Source organism: Schistocerca americana, chromosome 7 (assembly GCF_021461395.2).
Source record: "Schistocerca americana isolate TAMUIC-IGC-003095 chromosome 7, iqSchAmer2.1, whole genome shotgun sequence".
NCBI classification, from domain to species: Eukaryota; Metazoa; Arthropoda; class Insecta; order Orthoptera; family Acrididae; genus Schistocerca; species Schistocerca americana.
Genome location: NC_060125.1, coordinates 231,799,795 through 231,820,284, shown reverse-complemented (window position 1 = coordinate 231,820,284; position 20,490 = coordinate 231,799,795). Strand labels below are relative to the sequence as shown.

The window sequence follows — 20,490 nt, the reverse complement described above, 5'->3', positions numbered from 1 at the left end:
ACCAGAGATCTTTGGTAGTCAACCACACTTGCACACTTCAGGCAATTCTGGTGAAATTCTATAGTAGAGTTGGCATAAGATCCCTAACAGTTAGCAGTGCTGTTGCCAGCTTCCAACTGTGAAGCACTAACAGCTGCTAGAGAAAACAATAGTCATCTATAGAGCTGTGACAACACCGATGAGATACCATAAAGGTGTTTATAAAATTGTCTTCCTAACCTCTTATGTTCTTCAAAAGTTTTGAATTTAGTACTGGATTCAAAGGAAGCAATTTTGACAACTTGTCACACTAATGCAACATTTTATGCACTAAACAGCTAGGCCTTGAAAAGATAAACATTTAAATACCTCATCTGCCTTCCTAACATCTTTCGTTCTCGAAATGTACTAAGTGTAGAACTTGATTTTGAGAGAAACGTTTTTGACAGTTAAGTATTACGCTAATGCAGGGTTTTATGTGCTAGATCACTTGGCCTTGAAAAGTTTTTGACAGTTCATTTACACAGGTAGCAGCAGCTGTTCATGAAATATTTCAATTTCCCATTTCCTTCAAGTAAGTAAATCTCTCTCTCTCTCTCTCTCTCTCTCTCTCTCAACTACAACGCACACTGGTCTATTTGGTGCCCCATTTGCCTACTTCACACACTTTGTTTAGCTATTTGTTCTTTCTCCACTATTCATCTAGCTATGAAAATTTGGACATGAAACCACCAGCAGAAAAATGCTGCTGTTGGAGCACAAAAAAGGAAAAACCTGGCAGAAAAGTGGGGAACGAACTGCCCCAATCCTTATCTGCTTTCTTCGCCAAAAATTAAGGCATGCAAACATATTTGCTCTTTTAACACAGAACACTCAAAATTCTTTTACCCAGTATCTCTTTGTAGTCTTTTTTATGCTCAGCACCTCCCTCTCACTGCTGCAGACTATGTCTGTCTCTCTCCCACTGTCTCCTTTTCCTCCCAATGACTTACAGTACACATAACTGCCACTTTCACTTCAACTGTTCAACTGTCTTCTTTTCTTTTTCTTTCCTACCACCATTGTCTCCATCATACCTCAGCAGCAAACGTCTCAAAAATGAGATCGACAGGAAGTGCAAAATGGCTAAGCAGGGGTGGCTAGAGGACAAATGTAAGGATGTAGAGGCTTGTCTCACTAGGGGTAAGATAGATACTGCCTACAGGAAAATTAAAGAGACCTTTGGAGAGAAGAGAACCACTTGTATGAATATCAAGAGCTCAGATGGCAACCCAGTTCTAAGCAAAGAAGGGAAGGCAGAAAGGTGGAAGGAGTATATAGAAGGTTTATACAAGGGCGATGTACTTGAGGACAATATTATGGAAATGGAAGAGGATGTAGATGAAGATGAAATGGGAGATAAGATACTGCGTGAAGAGTTTGACAGAGCACTGAAAGACCTGAGTCGAAACAAGGCCCCGGGAGTAGACAACATTCCATTAGAACTACTGATGGCCTTGGGAGAGCCAGTCATGACAAAACTCTACCATCTGGTGAGCAAGATGTATGAGACAGGCGAAATACCCACAGACTTCAAGAAGAATATAATAATTCCAATCCCAAAGAAAGCAGGTGTTGACAGATGTGAAAATTACCGAACTATCAGTTTAATAAGTCACAGCTGCAAAATACTAACGCGAATTCTTTACAGACGAATGGAAAAACTGGTAGAAGCGAACCTCGGGGAAGATCAGTTTGGATTCCGTAGAAATGTTGGAACACGCGAGGCAATACTAACCCTACGACGTATCTTAGAAGAAAGATTAAGAAAAGGCAAACCTACATTCCTAGCATTTGTAGACTTAGAGAAAGCTTTTGACAACGTTAACTGGAATACTCTCTTTCAAATTCTGAAGGTGGCAGGGGTAAAATACAGGGAGCGAAAGGCTATTTACAATTTGTACAGAAACCAGATGGCAGTTATAAGAATCGAGGGGCATGAAAGGGAAGCAGTGGTTGGGAAAGGAGTGAGACAGGGTTGTAGCCTCTCCCCAATGTTATTCAATCTGTATATTGAGAAAGCAGTAAAGGAAACAAAAGAAAAATTTGGAGTAGGTATTAAAATTCATGGAGAAGAAGTAAAAACTTTGAGGTTCGCCGATGACATTGTAATTCTGTCGGAGACAGCAAAGGACTTGGAAGAGCAGTTGAACGGAATGGACAGTGTCTTGAAAGGAGGATATAAGATGAACATCAACAAAACCAAAACGAGGATAATGGAATGTAGTCAAATTAAATCGGGTGATGCTGAGGGAATTAGATTAGGAACTGAGACACTTAAAGTAGTAAAGGAGTTTTGCTATTTGGGGAGTAAAATAACTGATGATGGTCGAAGTAGAGAGGATATAAAATGTAGACTGGCAATGGCAAGGAATTCGTTTCTGAAGAAGAGAAATTTGTTAACATCGAGTATAGATTTAAGTGTCAGGAAGTCGTTTCTGAAAGTATTTGTATGGAGTGTAGCCATGTATGGAAGTGAAACATGGACGATAACCAGTTTGGACAAGAAGAGAATAGAAGCTTTCGAAATGTGGTGCTACAGAAGAATGTTGAAGATAAGGTGGGTAGATCACGTAACTAATGAGGAGGTATTGAATAGGATTGGGGAGAAGAGAAGTTTGTGGCACAACTTGACTAGAAGAAGGGATCTGTTGGTAGGACATGTTTTGAGGCATCAAGGGATCACAAATTTAGCATTGGAGGGCAGCGTGGAGGGTAAAAATCGTAGAGGGAGACCAAGAGATGAATACACTAAGCAGATTCAGAAGGATGTAGGTTGCAGTAGGTACTGGGAGATGAAGAAGCTTGCACAGGATAGAGTAGCATGGAGAGCTGCATCAAACCAGTCTCAGGACTGAAGACCACAACAACAACAACAACCTCAGCAGCTAAAAAATACTGGGATCCAACCAATTTTTTCTCCTATACCCAAATGTTTAATATTTTAGTTCTGCCTATACCCATGTGTTAAAGGTAGACAGCCTGCCCCCCCCCCCCCCCCCCCGACACTGTCTTTCTGTTACAGTCTTTCAGCACAAACAAGCACGAAGAATATGTTTGCATGCCAAAAATTTTTGGTGAGAAAGGCAGAATGAGGACTGAGGCTGCTCGTTCCCGACTTTTCTGTCACTGTCTTTTAAAGAGAAACATGTTTGCCTTTTTTGTGCTCTAACAGCACCATTTTTTGCAAGTTACCTTCTTTCCACTGGTACAGCAGTGCATGCTGCTTATACAAAGTGAATTCTATATGCCAGAAAAGCTTTGACAGTTTATGTATATACTTTGACACATGTAAACCATAAATAAGTGTGCATAATACAAGAGGAACACAAATTGGTTGCTTTACTTTTTTTCCTTTTTTTCTGGATACTTTGCTCATCGATCACAATTCACTGAAAATCCCCAGCTTATGATGTGTATCTTAAAATAGTAAAAATTTTATTAGAAATATTTTGCTAAATTGACAGTCTTTTCTATTTTACGTAATTTTTTGTATCCTTTTGGGTTTTTTTTCAGGAGTGTTCAGACCTTTTTATCGCATTTTTTGTCACTGCATATTTGTATAGGCGTGAAATGCCCGTCATACAGAGACAGTGTGTCATAAAGTCTTATCTGTGAAAAAGTGCTGACTAAAAACATAGTTTGGTGACTTCAGAAACCTTGTGATGACCCTAGAACCCTTGCCACATGTTCACTATGTCAGTTAAAACTACATTTGTACCTCAGTCTGGATGACTATTTTATGTGCATAAGTACATTTAAGTTTGAACATCTGGATTTCAGTAACTCAAATAGTGGCATCGAACGAAGTTTCAAGGTTTCCTGAGCATATCATCTTAAGAACATATAGTAAAAAATTCGATCTGACATGAATATAAATTATAGAAGTGGTCATCCCCACAACTGGTACTTTCTGAAGCAAAAAACCATGATTTTTATGGGTTTTTCTAAGAACTGCACCTGAACAAATGGTGCATTTGAAAGCTACCCAAGTCCCATCCTAGACCATACCTAATGCAAAAGAATCAACTGATTTGATAAATTTGCCTGGGCTGGAGGAAGTTTAAACTTTGATCCTGTACTTCAGGTTAGCTACAGTATGCCCATTCTTCTGACAAGTATACAAACGGTCACTAAGCAAAGACATATCTGAAACACTTTACCCCTTATGATAGACAGAACCTGAAATATGACCACCTGACCACTGCATTTTCACATGCAACATTTTGGAACAAACTGGTACCATGCACAACAGTACATAGACCAACAGAGCAGTTTTACCTCAAATATCTAATTGAGCTCTTCTTAACTGTCAAGATTAGTTTCAAGTAATTAATTTTTTATTCTCAATTCTCTTATTTTATTTTTTTGTTCAAAACTAGACTCACAATGGTCAATTTGGTACCCAATTTGTCCATTTCGCACTCTTCATTTAGGTATGAAAATTCAGACAGAAACCCATTGTGTTACTTATAGAATTTATGCTCTTGCTACACTTAAACATTTGACCACAAACAGCAACTGTGTAGTATAAGAGGAGGAGCAGGGGTTTTCTTTCAAATCAGCTGCTTTTATCTTAATACGAGGTGTGGCTATAAAATAACGGGACTGATGCTGTCACAGAGTAAGTACACAAGAACCAAAGACGAATGACCAAGAGTTGTGAAGCATGAAGCCTTCTGAGCCAAATGCGGCATTTCTGGTACCTGTAGACAACCAGTGTGGTTGTGGCCTTTTTCTGTGTAAGAGCTGTTATTTTGTTTTGCCATAAAAGCGATAAGTGTAATAATACAGCCACAGATTGTTGTGAAGTTTCACAAGAAAATTGTAAAAACTGCTATCGAAACCTATCTTTTACTAAAAGAAGTGTATGGTGAAGACTGTTTATCACATACGTGAGTTTCTACGTGGTTCAAGCATTTCCAAGATGGCCAAGAAGATGCTGAAGATGCCTTACCCTAGGATTTAAAAAAAAAAAAAAAAAAAAAAAAAAAAAAAAAAAAAAAAAAAAGGGGGGGGGGGGACAATATTGAAAAAATAGGTAATCTGATTTGATATCACCATCAGTTGAGTATCTGATTGATTGCTGAAATTGTAGGAACTGACAAAGAATAAGTCAGGCAAATTTTACTTAATGGATTTAAAATGGTGCTAAAAACTCTCACAATCAGACAAATAGAAGCTTGTACAAATATTTCTACTGACACTTTGTGTACCAATGAAAATGATCCAAATTTCTTAGAAACAGTGATAACATGTGACAAATCTAAGTTTTTCACTTATTATCCACAAGCTAACTGCCAAACCATCTACTGGAAGGGACCAATAAGAATGAAAAAAAGCTCGAATGAGCAAATCAAGATTCAAAGTGATTATCTTTTTTTTTTCATTATTCATGAAACCGTGTATCTTCAATGAGCTCCTGAAGGTCGAACTATTAATCAACATCACTGCCTTAAGGTTCTTGCTCAGCTCCTAGAGAAAATAAGGAAAAAAGATCCTAACTGTGGAAGAACAAGTCACGGGTCCTGCATCAAGACAACACACTGGCTCATACCGCATTATCTGTTAAGAGATTTCTAGAGAAGTACAGCATTCCAGTATTAGACCACCTACATTACTTGCCTGACCTAGCACAATGTGACTTTTATCTATTCCTCAAGGTCAAATCTGCATTAAAAGGTACATGATTTCAGTCTGCTGAAGCACTGAAAGTAAAAGTAGCACCTGTCACATCAAGGAGCCCACAGAGCAAGACTTCCAGCACTGTTTCCATCAATGGAATATTCGCCTGGAGTGCTGTAGAGATACAGGAGGAGAGTATACTGTGGGTGATAATAAGCAAATATTTATGTTTTCAAAATAAAATGATTTATAACAACAGTATCGTTACTTTATAGCCACACCTCTTATACATATGCACATACAGGGTGTTTCAAAAAGAATATATATATATTACAAAGACAAAGATGAGGTGACTTACCGAACGAAAGCGCTAGCAGGTCGATAGACACACAAACAAACACAAACATACACACAAAATTCAAGCTTTCGCAACAAACTGTTGCCTCATCAGGAAAGAGGGAAGGAGAGGGGAAGACGAAAGGAAGTGGGTTTTAAGGGAGAGGGTAAGGAGTCATTCCAATCCCGGGAGCGGAAAGACTTACCTTAGGGGGAAAAAAGGACAGGTATACACTCGCGCACACGCACATATCCATCCACACATACAGACACAAGCAGACATATTTAAAGACAAAGAGTTTGGGCAGAGATGTCAGTCGAGGCAGAAGTGTAGAGGCAAAGAAGTTGTTGAAAGACAGGTGAGGTATGAGTGGCGGCAACTTGAAATTAGCGGAGATTGAGGCCTGGCGGATGACGAGAAGAGAGGATATACTGAAGGGCAAGTTCCCATCTCCGGAGTTCGGATAGGTTGGTGTTGGTGGGAAGTATCCAGATAACCCGGACGGTGTAACACTGTGCCAAGATGTGCTGGCTGTGCACCAAGGCATGTTTAGCCACAGGGTGATCCTCATTACCAACAAACACTGTCTGCCTGTGTCCATTCATGCGAGTGGACACAGGCAGACAGTGTTTGTTGGTAATGAGGATCACCCTGTGGCTAAACATGCCTTGGTGCACAGCCAGCACATCTTGGCACAGTGTTACACCGTCCGGGTTATCTGGATACTTCCCACCAACACCAACCTATCCGAACTCCGGAGATGGGAACTTGCCCTTCAGTATATCCTCTCTTCTCGTCATCCGCCAGGCCTCAATCTCCGCTAATTTCAAGTTGCCGCCACTCATACCTCACCTGTCTTTCAACAACTTCTTTGCCTCTACACTTCTGCCTCGACTGACATCTCTGCCCAAACTCTTTGTCTTTAAATATGTCTGCTTGTGTCTGTATGTGTGGATGGATATGTGCGTGTGTACGAGTGTATACCTGTTCTTTTTTCCCCCTAAGGTAAGTCTTTCCGCTCCCGGGATTGGAATGACTCCTTACCCTCTCCCTTAAAACCCACTTCCTTTCGTCTTCCCCTCTCCTTCCCTCTTTCCTGATGAGGCAACAGTTTGTTGCGAAAGCTTGAATTTTGTGTGTATGTTTGTGTTTGTTTGTGTGTCTATCGACCTGCCAGCGCTTTTGTTCGGTAAGTCACCTCATCTTTGTTTTTATATATAATTTTTCCCACGTGGAGTGTTTCCTTCTATTATATTGATATATATTACAAAGTATTGTTTTGTCCAAACTATTGATTGTTGTGCCTTGGCTCGGCTATTGGAGAAGGAATACATAGTCTAGTTTACATTAATAGCTGCTAGAAGTCAGTTGTCTTCGGTTTTGCTTGGTACCTGTCATATGTTTAAAATGGCTACTCCGCAGCAGAAATCATTTTGTGTTCTCAAGTTTGTGAAGTGCAATTCTGTGATTACAGTCCAGAGACGTTTCAGGTTGAGGTACCAAATTGATCCTCTGAATGGATGGAACATTCGCTGATGGTGTCAAAAGCTTCTAGATACAGGATGTGCATGTAAAGTAAGGAGCCCTGGCTGCCCTCGTGTTCCTGAAGAAAATGTTGCACGAATTCAAACTGCTTTCCAACATAGTCCTTCAAAATTAACTCGTCATGTCAATCGGGAGTTACAATTGTCTACGACAAAAATTTGGTGTGTTTTGAGACATCAGTTGGTTATGAATCTGTACAAGTTACAGCTGTTACAAACTCTGCATCCTGATGACAAACGAAAAATGTTCAGTGATGAAGCAACTTTCCACGTTAGTGGACCTACAGAACCCACATGCAGCCACTGAACATGTACGAGATTTGCCTAAAGTCAATGTGTTTTGTGCGATACCCTGATCATCTGTTTACGTCCCATTCTTCTTTGATGGATACACGGTTGACAGTCAGCAGTACCTCATTATGTTACAAAACTGGTTGTTTCCAAGTCTGCACAAAGACAACTTCATTTTTCAACAAGAGGTGGCACCCCCTCACAGGAGGTGTCCAGTGCGTGAATATCTGAATGAAACTCTACCAAACCGTTGGATTGGTCATCAAGGAGCTGGCAACTTAGTTTCACTATAGGCAATGTTTATGTACCACCAGTCCCACAGAACCTGGAAGAGATGAAGAGCCAGATCCGTACTCGTATAACATCAGTTATGAAGAACATGCTTGCCCAAGTATGGGAGGAATTTGAGTATTGATGTGACACTGTTCGTGTCACTGATCATCTCTAATCTGAAATTGAGAGGTTCGTAAACAGGTGTGTAAAGTTTATAATAGAGGGAAACATTCCACATGGGAAAAATATATATAAAAAACAAAGATGCTGTGACTTACCAAACGAGATAGCGCTGGTAGATAGACACAATAAAAACACACAAACACACACACAAGTTTCAAGCTTTCGCAACCCAACATTGCTTCATCAGGAAAGAGGGAAGGAGAGGGAAAGGCAAAAGGATGTGGGTTTTAAGGGAGAGGGCAAGGAGTCATTCCAACCCTGGGAGCGGAAAGACTTACCTTAGGTGGAAAAAAGGACAGGTATACAGTTGCACACACACACATATCCATCAGTACATATACAGACACAGGCAGACATATGTAAAGGCAAAGAGGTTGGGCAGAGATGTCAGTCGAGGCGGAAGTACAGAGGCAAAGATGTTGTTGAATGACAAGTGATGTACGAGGGGCGGCAACTTGAAATTAGCGGAGGTTGAGGCCTGGTGGGTAATGGGAAGAGAGAATATATTGAAGGGCAAGTTCCCATCTCCGGAGTTCTGATAGGTTGGTGTCAGGGGGAAGTATCCAGATAACCCGTACGGTGTAACACTGTGCCAAGATGTGCTGGCTGTGCACCAAGGCATGTTTAGCCACAGGGTGATCCTCATTACCAACAAACACTGTCTGCCTGTGTCCGTTCACGCGAATGGACTGTTTGTTGCTGGTCATTCCCACATAGATCACAGTGTAGGCATGTCAGTTGGTAAATCACGTGGGTGCTTACACACGTGGCTCTGACTTTGATCTTGTACACCTTCCGGGTTACAGGACTGGAGTAGATGGTGGTGGGAGGGTGCATGGGACAGGTTTTACACCCGGTGCGGTTACAAGGGTAGGAGCCAGAGAGTAGGGAAGGTGGTTTGGGGATTTCATAGGGATGAACCAAGAGGTTACGAAAGTTAGGTGGATGGCGGAAAGACACTCTTGGTGGAGTGGGGAGGATTTCATGAAGGATGGATCTCATTTCAGGGCAGGATTTGAGGAAGATGTATCCCTGCTGGAGAGCCACATTCAGAGTCTGATCCAGTCCCGGAAGTGTCCTGTCACAAGTGGGGCACTTTTGAGGTTCTCCTGTGGGTGGTTCTGGGTTTGAGGGGATGAGGAAGTGGCTCTGGTTATTTGCTTAGTTGCGGGATGCGAAAGCTGTTTTCAGGTTATTGGTGTAATGGTTCAGGGATTCAGGACTGGAGCAGATTCGTTTGCCGCGAAGACCTAAGCTGTAGGGAAGGGACTGTTTGATATGGAATAGGTGGCAGCTGTCATAATGGAGGTACTGTTGCTTGTTGGTGGGTTTGATGTGGATGGATGTGTGAAGCTGCCCATTGGACAGATGGTGGTCAATGTCGAGGAAAGTGGCATGGGATTTGGAGTAGGACCAGGTGAATCTGATGGAACCAAAGGAGTTGAGGTTGGAGAGGAAATTCTGGAGTGCTTCTTCACTGTGAGTCCAGAAGATGTCATCAATAAATCTGTACCAAACTTTGGGTTGGCAGGCCTCGGTAACCAAGTAGGCTTCTTCTAAGCAACCAATAAATAGGTTGACGTAAGAGGGGGCCATCCTGGTACCCATGGCTATTCCCTTTAATTGTTGGTATGTCTGGCCTTCAAAAGTGAAGAAGTTGTGGGTCAGGATGAAGCTGGCTAAGGTAATGAGGAAAGAGGTTTTAGAAAGGGTGGCAGGTGATTGGCGTGAAAGGAAGTGCTCCATCGCAGCGAGGCCCTGGACGTGCGGGATATTTGTGTGTAAGGAAGTGTCATCAATGGTTACAAGAATGGTTTCCGGGGGTAACAGATTGGGTAAGGATTCCAGGCGTTCCAGAAAGTGGTTGGTGTCTTTGATAAAGGATGGGAGACTGCATGTAATGGGTTCTATATCAAATGGTCCCTTCCCTACAACTTAGGTCTTCGTGGCAAACGAATCTGCTCCAGTCCTAAATCCCTGAACCATTACACCAATAACCTGAAAACAGCTTTCGCATCCCGCAACTACCCTCCTGACCTGGTACAGAAGCAAATAACCAGAGCCACTTCCTCATCCCCTCAAACCCAGAACCTCCCACAGAAGAACCCAAAAAGTGCCCCACTCGTGACAGGATACTTTCCGGGACTGGATCAGACTCTGAATGTGGCTCTCCAGCAGGGATACGACTTCCTCAAATCCCGCCCTGAAATGAGATCCATCCTTCATGAAATCCTCCCCACTCCACCAAGAGTGTCTTTCCACCGTCCACCTAACCTTCGTAACCTCTTAGTTCATCCCTATGAAATCCCCAAACCACCTTCCCTACCCTCTGGCTCCTACTCTTGTAACCGCCCCCGGTGTAAAACCTGTCCCATGCACCCTCCCACCACCACCTACTCCAGTCCTGTAACCCGGAAGGTGTACACGATCAAAGGCAGAGCCACGTGTGAAAGCACCCACGTGATCTACCAACTGACCTGCCTACACTGTGACGCATTCTATGTGGGAATGACCAGCAACAAACTGTCCATTCGCATGAATGGACACAGGCAGACAGTGTTTGTTGGTAATGAGGATCACCCTGTGGCTAAACATGCCTTGGTGCACGGCCAGCACATCTTGGCACAGTGTTACACCGTCTGGGTTATCTGGATACTTCCCACTAACACCAACCTATCCGAACTCCGGAGATGGGAACTTGCTCTTCAATATATCCTCTCTTCCCGTTATCCACCAGGCCTCAATCTCCGCTAATTTCAAGTTGCCGCCACTCATACCTCACCTGTCATTCAACAACATCTTTGCCTCTGCACTTCTGCCTCGACTGACATCTCTGCCCAAACTCTTTGTCTTTAAATATGTCTGCTTGTGTCTGTATATGTGTGGATGGATATGTGTGTGTGTGCGAGTGTATACCCGTCCTTTTTTCCCCCTAAGGTAAGTCTTTCCGCTCCCGGGATTGGAATGACTCCTTACCCTCTCCCTTAAAACCCACATCCTTTCGTCTTTCCCTCTCCTCTCCTTCCCTCTTTCCTGATGAGGCAATAGTTTGTTGCGAAAGCTTGAATTTTGTGTGTATGTTTGTGTGTCTGTCGACCTGCCAGCACTTTCATTTGGTAAGCCACATCATCTTTGTTTTTAGATATATATTTCCTACGTGGAATGTTTCCCTCTATTATAACCATATATATATATAAAAAAAAATAGAGGGAAACATTCCACGTGGGAAAAATTATATATAAAAACAAAGATGAGGTGACTTACCGAACGAAAGCGCTGGCAGGTCGATAGACACACAAACAAACACAAACATACACACAAAATTCAAGCTTTCGCAACAAACTGTTGCCTCATCAGGAAAGAGGGAAGGAGAGGGGAAGACGAAAGGAAGTGGGTTTTAAGGGAGAGGGTAAGGAGTCATTCCAATCCCGGGAGCGGAAAGACTTACCTTAGGGGGAAAAAAGGGCAGGTATACACTCGCACTCACGCACATATCCATCCATATATATATATATAAGCTTGAATTTTGTGTGTGTGTTTGTGTTTGTTTGTGTGTCTATCGACCTGCCAGCGCTTTTGTTCGGTAAGTCACCTCATCTTTGTTTTTATATATAATTTTTCCCACGTGGAATGTTTCCTTCCATTATATATATATATATATATATATATATATATATATATATATATATATATATATATATATATATATATATATATATATATATTTATTTTGTGTGTGTGTGTGTGTAAAGTTTCATATTCATATGTCTTAAGTTTAATAAATGTATGCATTCATAATACGTATATTCTTTTTTACTGTATTAGTAATTACTGTAACTATCAGTGTGAGTAGACTGGCACTAGTCATAATTTGTTTCTACCATAATTCACATAAATTGCCAGCAATGACTGTTCCCACCTTTAAATGTATAGTTTAACATGTTCATCATCCCTAAAGGCTCTCATTCGTGATGGGATTTACTGAATATGAATTGTGAAAGGATGAATGAATTACTACTTGCATAATACTGTATGAGGTATGAAATGAAGAAGTGTAAGAGCACAACTGTCACAACAAGCATCAATCCTGTATAGTCTACAGATATTCATGCTCTTATATCCAACACAAAAGACTATTTGTTTAGTCATCATCATTGTAATTGCATGTTAGTATATACAGAACCTGAATTATACTGACAAGTTCTTGATCAAAGCATTCTGCAGCTTCAGTTTATGTTTTCTCACAGGTGTACTACATGTGCAATATTCAAACAACAGTTAATATGTTGCTAGTTATTTCTAAATTTAAACCAGCTTACCCTGTCACTCACTGCAGCCATCTGGAGAACAGAGAGACCATCCGATTTGTCTACTGTTGAAGCCTGGTATTTTTCCCTTTCTCTGTTGACCTTCTGCTCAAGTTCTTCTATCTCTGATCTGAACAAAAATAAACAAAATATTTGTAAATATTTTTTCTTTAGTTTCCATCCTCGCAATAGCCTTCAAAAAGCAGTGCTGACTTGTCAGTTACATCACCAAATAAGCACTCAAGAGAGATTAGTCCTATGAAATACATACACACACAGGTCAATTTGCTATTAATACTAAACACGATACCTACTTATTGCACAATAAGACCTATGGAAATCTTAAATTGTTGTAGCATTGTGAAATCTGTGTGCCCTTATGTTAATAATATCACCATGTTATCCTAATGGATTTTCATCAGTCTCCACAGTGTGGGTGTTTCAGATGTAGTTACCAAATGACTACTGGACAGCTTAATATATCTGTGGACTGACAAATCTCAGTAAACATCACTTCACTGTCGGGAACTGGTATCATAAAAAGGGACCATCCTACAGATATCTAACCTTAATATTGGGTTGGTGCATAAGTTCACAGCATTTTTCCGTAAGTTTAATAAACACAACAGATACACATAACAGAGACTTTAAGTCATTAATAATATATTCTTATTCACTATTTACAACAGACTGGCAATGCTGCAGTAACTTTTCGAATCTGTGACTAGAAATCATGTGGTTCTGAGGTGAAGAAATAACTGAGCTGTGTTCAGAGCACATTTTCATCTGGAAAGAAAGTTCCTTGATGGCTGTTCAATAGAGAGCAGAAAAAGTGAAAATCTCACGGCACAAGATCAGCTGAATAAGGTGGTTGTGGAATGGATTCCCAACCCAACTTCTGTACAGTATTTTTTTGTCAGTCTAACAGAATGTGGGCGGATGTTATCATGGAATACCATCACTTCACGCAGTCTTCCTCATAGTTGCTCTTGGAGTGCCTCTGCAAGACATTTCAGTTGTTGACAATAAAAGTCAGCAGCGATGGTTACACCTTGGGGAAGTAATTTAAAGTACACTACACTGCCATTGATCCACTAGGTGCATTAACATTATCTTTTGAGGATATGCGCAGGTCTTCGTGCAGGGAGTTATTGTGTTTGGGCTCAACCATTCCTTTCTTTTTCTTCTGTTACCATAAAGACACCATTTCTCATCACCAGGAACGATACAGGATAGGAAAGGTTGGCGTTGTTTATAAGCCTATTAATGAAGAGCAAGCAGAGATGCACATGTGGACACCTGTTGTTTTTTGAGAGTTTGACTTTACAAATGTCTGCTTGTGTCTGTGTATGTGCGGATGGATATGTGTGTGTGTGTGTGTGTGCGAGTGTATACCTGTCCTTTTTTCCCCCCTAAGGTAAGTCTTTCCGCTCCCGGGATTGGAGTGACTCCTTACCCTCTCCCTTAAAACCCACATCCTTTCGTCTTTCCCCTCCTTCCCTCTTTCCTGATGAGGCAACAGTTTGTTGCGAAAGCTTGAATTTTGTGTGTATGTTTGTGTTCGTTTGTGTGTCTGTCGACCTGCCAGCACTTTCATTTGGTTAAGTCACATCATCTTTGTTTTTAGATATATTTTTCCTACGTGGAATGTTTCCCTCTATTATAACCATATTTATTTATTTAGTTATAGACGAACATGTAATGTTATGACTGCAATTCAGCAGGTAGACTGGTGTGAGGGTTTTTAGTCAGGTGGGGTGGATAAAGAAAGAGAGATGCGATAAGTGAGAAGAGGGCTAGGAGGCAACAAGTGTGTGATATACGAATGCAGGAGGGAGAGGTGGCAGCGGGTACAGTGGCACCACAGACGGTGAGGTCATATGGCACACGGTGATGATGATGTGAAAGCATGACAAGGGAGAAGATGATAGGACAGAGGAAGGGAAGGCAGTTGGGTAGCTGGTGTCAGTGCAGATGGTTAGTGGAGATTGAGGCCAGATGGATTACAGGAGCGAATGTATTGCATGGATAACTCCCATCTACATTGTTCTTCAGAAAAGCTGGTGCTGGGGAAAAGGATCCAGATGACACTGGTTGTGAAGCAATCATCAAACTTGAGAATGTAGAGTTCAGCAGCGTGTCCTGCCACTGGGTATTAAATTCTGCCCTTGGCCACAGTTTGGTGGTGACCATTCATTCTGGTGGACAACCAGTTGGTGGTCACGCACACATAAAATCCAGTGCAGAAATAGCACCAGAGCTGGTGTATGATATGACTGCTTTCACAGGTGGCCCTGCCTCTGATATGATAGTGTAAGCCTATGACAGGACTAGAGTAGGATAATTGGAGCAGATGAATCAGGCAGGTCTTGCATCTGGATATTTCACAAGGATCTGACACGCGTGTCAAGGAACTGGGAGAGGCAACCAACCTAAGTAGTGCAAAGAGATACGCAGGTGCACGGAGTGAGCACACAAAGTATGAAAAAGTGAAACAGTCACAGGTGGGACAAATTCCACTCCTCGTTGCCGAGTTGTGTATCTTGCCATGCCAATTAATGTGTCTCAGGTAGCAAGAACAGACAAAGTTTATTTACAGCTCACATACTGAATGCAGCAAAACAGTTGTTTGGATTTGAAACCCTACTATCTGGTTCCAGTCCACCAATAGTCAGTAATGTTGCACTGGGAGAGTTCTTACAAGAGCAATGGCAATGCAAATGCATCAGTGGAGAGTGGCAAGGCTTGAGGACAGTCTAGGTGAGAGGCCCAGTAAGGCAGGAGCTCATAGCTGGTCAGGGTAGTGTTGCTGTTATGGACAATGTGAAGAGATGGCCTCCATCGGAAAGCCCAGGTGTAGCCACCCTAATTAGGGAGTGATGGTGAGTTGTGCACTGACATGTTGCGGGTGCAGCTGGTGTTGGGTCCAGTGAGTTGATCACAGACAAGGTGTGAAGTGAGCACTCGGACGTGGGTTGGAGTGTACAGTTGCACTGGGGTGAAGGGAGCTCTGATTTAGGGACAGGAATACAGCAGGCACTTATACCAGAGTGACCTCTAATGTGAAACTGGCTCTGATCAGCTGAATGGTGTGTTTTAAAGCCACCCGAAGGAAGAGTGCTGCCACTACGATCAGCAGACATGTGATTTGCAGAGGAAGAATCAGTGCCCATAAGGGCCACACTGAATGTGGCAAGTCTCACACCATTAATGGCAAAGCTGGCACCATATGTTACCATGGCAGCTGCAGAAAATGCAGTTGAGAATAATGTGCTGTGCTTACATTACTGTCAGACTGATTTTCTGCAGTGGTGTCGCCAGTGCTGGATAGGTGGCAGCTTGCAGCGTACCCCTGTGCTGCCTGGAGACGGATTCCAGGTGGATACAATAGCAGTTATATTAGATTTCAAAAGTGTTGTTAAGCCTGCTGAAAACCCAAAATGGGACTACGATACAAATCATATACGGCCAAAATTTCTCATATGGTGACACAAAACAATGCCAAAAGGAATCATCTCTTCTTTCAATTGGACCTCTTCTCACTCCCACGTCACTCACTCAAAATGAACAGGTAGATCAGTTAGCAAAGTCAGCATTAACATCAGGAATTTTCTATCACTCACCAATTCCTAAATAAGACCTTAATCCATGGATCAAGGACAAAATTATTACCTATGTGAAAGAATATTTGAATTTATCTATATCTAATGAGGACAAAAGTTATGCCCAAATCCAAAGAACTATTGCACTAAAAGCCTGGTTACATGGCGAAATGCTCTCAAGGAAATTAATAACAAGAGAAAGAAAGATATGTTTTAATTATGGATATTATCCAGCACATCTTCAACAAATAGAAATCTTGAATTCTCTTCACTGCAGTGTCATATTCTGATCTGAACAATATTTTCTTAGCATGTTCCAAAAACAGGGTGCACAGAAGAGGTTTTTAAGGCAGATTTCAGAAGTTGGCTTCCTTCTACCTTGTGGTTTTCCCAGTATTTTATGGGAACTCCAACCATATGTGTAAGTTTTGGCCACAGCTTTTGCCAGTTAAGGAGGGACAAACATACAAGCAAGCGAACTTCATGCACACATGATCACCAATTCCAGCATCTTGGGTAAGAAATGCTGGAGTTGGCGGTCATGTGTGCATGAACTGTGTTTGTCTGTGTGTTTGTGTGTCTCTTTTACTGATGAAGACTTTGACCAAAAGCTATATGTGAGTATCTTAATTGTGTCCGTCTGCAACTTGGCGTGTCTTCTTAATGGTAAGTAGCAATCTGCCTTTTCCTACCTAGAGTTTCCAATGTTAGATCCATTTGTATAAATTAATACTCAATTTCTTGATATCATCTCAAATTATGTGTAAAGCTTGTATCTATAACACGTTGATGTTCCAGAAATGAATATTTGAAATCATATTTATAACAACTATTTGAAATGTATTATATTTGTTATATATATAGCAGCATGACACTTTTTTGCCAAATGTCAAATAAAATAATAATAATAAAGAAATAATTACAGTAATATAAAGATAATGGCCTGAAAGGGGAACTCTATGGGGATAATGATCTTCACACTGCAGATTATGATGTGAGTTAGCACAAGAAACTGTTAAATAAAGACAGGGTCAGACAAAAGAGCATGCACATCTTTCCCACAGTGTGTACATTGTAATTATTAATATTTCTATCAGCCACAAAGAAAGTAAAAAGAAAGAAACCAGGTGCTATAAGCCCGAATGTTAATAACTCTTTTTTGTAGAGTACTGTGTGGCATCAGGTACTTTATGTACTAGTGTGCAATCACTCGTGACAGCTAAGAAGTGCACCCAAAGTTACAAATAATGAACATGACAAAATTATATGTACATGCGGTAGTACCTCAGTCGCAGAATTTTTGTTTTAGCATCCTGAGAGATGGTGACGCCACCTGTGTTTGTGTCAATTCCCACCTGTTTATCAATTACTTCTGTAGTAAGGCCAAACAGCCAACCTAAATATCAAAATCCCTATTAATACACAAGCAAATGACTAATTTAACCATGTAACAAAATATATAATGAATTTCACTGAACTACAACAAAATATTCGGACTCATAAGAAAAATTTAATATTACCAATGGACCATAATTAAATAAATATATAAAAAGCCGAACACTCACCTTATAGTTGAGTGGAATGGTAGACAGAAACATAAACAAAATTAGGAATCTGAAGTTTAGCTTTTGGAGATCTCTCTCACACACGCGCACATACATACAGTGGAAGGACAGATGAAATGCCTGTATTTGCCAAAGCTTTACAAAGCTTTAATGGTTGGCGTATAGCACACAGTTAATCTCACACTTTTCAAATCAGAATTCAATCTTCAGTAAAGCAGAGGATCTTTTATGTACTGTTATTGGATAAACATTAAATTGTTTTATTGATAGTAATTAATTCACATGAAAAATTTTGAAATTGTGCAATTTCATCTTCAGATGTGATTGTGGCAGTCCAGGTCCACTGAAGTACGTAAAGTGATACAAATATAACTACACTGAAAATCAATAGTGTTGCTGTAAGCATAAAGTATAGCAGTTCTTGTGTGCACCCAGTATGAAGATCAAACATACAGTAATCGAAGTTTCATGCCTCCTTCAGCATCCAGGCAGCCCCCAGGAATTTAAGCAGTGGTCTTTATCTTTATTCCCTTTTAATAATCTCTGGTGTGGTACCATCATGTTCGTAATCTTAACATATTTAAGCTTTTTAATAGCTATCTGCATTTCATTTTACTCCAAATTACTGCAACCTAACTTTCTTCTTATTGATAATTCTCTTCTTTTACTCAGAGTTCAGTTTTGCCTGAACTCAAAAGTTCTCAGAAATATTCTCTCTATTACCAAGTTTTCATTGTTCTTTATGATTTTTAGAGGGCATTTTCTTTTCTGTTTTTATGTTATTCAGTAAGCCTTACAATAATTTTGATTTTCTTTGTATCTCTTTACAAGGAAGCCTTCATGATAGTTTGTATGGTTAGGAAGAGAGTGGGGAGGTTACACCTGGAAGTATGAAGTATTTTTAATGTTTTGGAAGACAAACAGCAACTTGTACATAGCCATGAAAGAGTTCCAGTTTCAACCCTGTTAAAAACCTGCAGAATGACAACCTTTAAATCATTTTCTTGAAAGAAAAATAATGACTACGGAGCCAAGACACCCTCCTGCCCACGAGTATGGAGACCCTTGATTCTTTACCATCTTGTCTCCGAATTCTGTATTTTCTTTTGTTGCTTCTACTAGACTGTTGGACCGAGTGAGGTGGCGAAGCGGTTAGTACACTGGACTCACATTCGGGAGGACGTCGGTTCAATCCCGCGTCTGACCATCCTGATTTAGATTTTCCGTGATTGCCCTAAATCGCTTCAGGAAAATGCCAGGATGGTTCCTTTGAAAGGGCATGGACGACTTCCTTTTCCATCCTTCCCTAATCCGATGAGACTGATGACCTCGTGTTTGGTCTCTTCCGCCAAATCAACCAACCGACTAGACTGTTGGCTACGCAGAAGACAACAATCTGCGCACTACTGTTGTTAAGTGTGTGCTTTTCATTTCTACCAATTGTTCTTCTCTCATTCTCTGGTTGCTTTCTCACTCCAGTAATGGTGTCTACTAAGTTTACTGTTTCTTCAGATATGTCACCCTCTACAGTCTGATGTTTTTAATTGCACTCCTGCTGATCCTATTTCATCTTACTGTTGCTAATACCATACCGCAGTGAATTTTTATTTTCTACACTCAGATCCAATTGCGCATGAGCAACAAGAGTTCTGTTTGCATGGAACTTGACTCTTCAATCTTATCTCTAAAGCTCTTGCGTACCATCAGTGCTACCACTGCCTGCAATATTTGTCAGATTCTTACTTCACTGATACGATTCATTTTTCAATGCTTATAAAGACTTTTTTCTTCTCTGTCACTCCTAATATTCCACATTATCATTTGTTATGGAATTTGCTGTCATTTATCAGCTTCTGTAATGCTTTGCAACAGTCTTATTATTCTTCATCATAATGTAAGCATTATTTCTGCAGAGTATCTTTCTTTTATTTTTAAAACAAGTCTAATTCTGTATGAAACTCTTTCAGTATCTGAAATATTATTTCTAGTTTACAACTGACCCAGTATCTAAATTTCCTGTTGGTTTCACTTCTTAGTTGGTCTTTATGCCTAATAATCCTACTATACCCATGTGATATTTTTTGACTCCTCTTCCAACTCTATTAACACTTCTTCTACAATTTATTGTTCCTAACTAAAAAGAGGTAGAAGCAGTTGGGTTGCTAATGTTATGTTTTTATTTACGCTGATGAGCCAAAACATTACGACCATCTACTTAATAGCATGTTTTTCTTCCTAGGGAACGCAATACAGTACCATATTATGTATCATGGATTCGACAAGTTCTTGGTATGTTTAAGGAAGTATGCGCATCAGATGTTTGTTCATAATGCCCAGGTTATACGGTTTCCATGAGTTACATACTGGTAGTTTGTGGTTGGGGAGCTGGCACACAATGTGATCCAATTGAATGTGTTTCATTGGCTTCAGTTCAGGACAATTTGATGGCCAAGATATCAACATTAGTTCAGCATCATGATCCTCAAAGCACTGTGACAACATAATGGCATTGTGACATGGACTGTTGTCTTGTTAAAAGATGCCACCACTGTTGGAAAAGTCATCAGGCATGAAGCAGTTGTCATGGTGCCTTTGGTTATTACCACCAGTTCCATGGAAACCAAGCGAATGTTCCTCATAACATATTACTGCCCAATCAGCCTGTCAGTGGCATTCTACATCTTTCAAGCAGCCGTTCACCTGGATGATGATGTATCCGGCCACTGGTGAAACAAGAAACATGAT

At 40.7% G+C, this 20,490-nt stretch overlaps 1 protein-coding gene across 2 annotated transcripts in view; it reads right to left on the bottom strand.

Moving 5' to 3' along the window:
- The window catches only part of LOC124622061 (Bardet-Biedl syndrome 7 protein homolog), a 148,118-nt gene that overhangs the window by 58,296 nt on the left and 69,332 nt on the right, over positions 1-20,490 (bottom strand). For both annotated transcript variants that reach the window (XM_047147634.1, XM_047147635.1), the window contains 2 exons: positions 17,465-17,576; positions 12,591-12,708 (listed from right to left, as the gene is read on the bottom strand). In XM_047147634.1, coding sequence (XP_047003590.1) covers positions 12,591-12,708; positions 17,465-17,576 — 230 coding nt within the window. The remainder of the gene's footprint in view (positions 1-12,590; positions 12,709-17,464; positions 17,577-20,490) is intronic.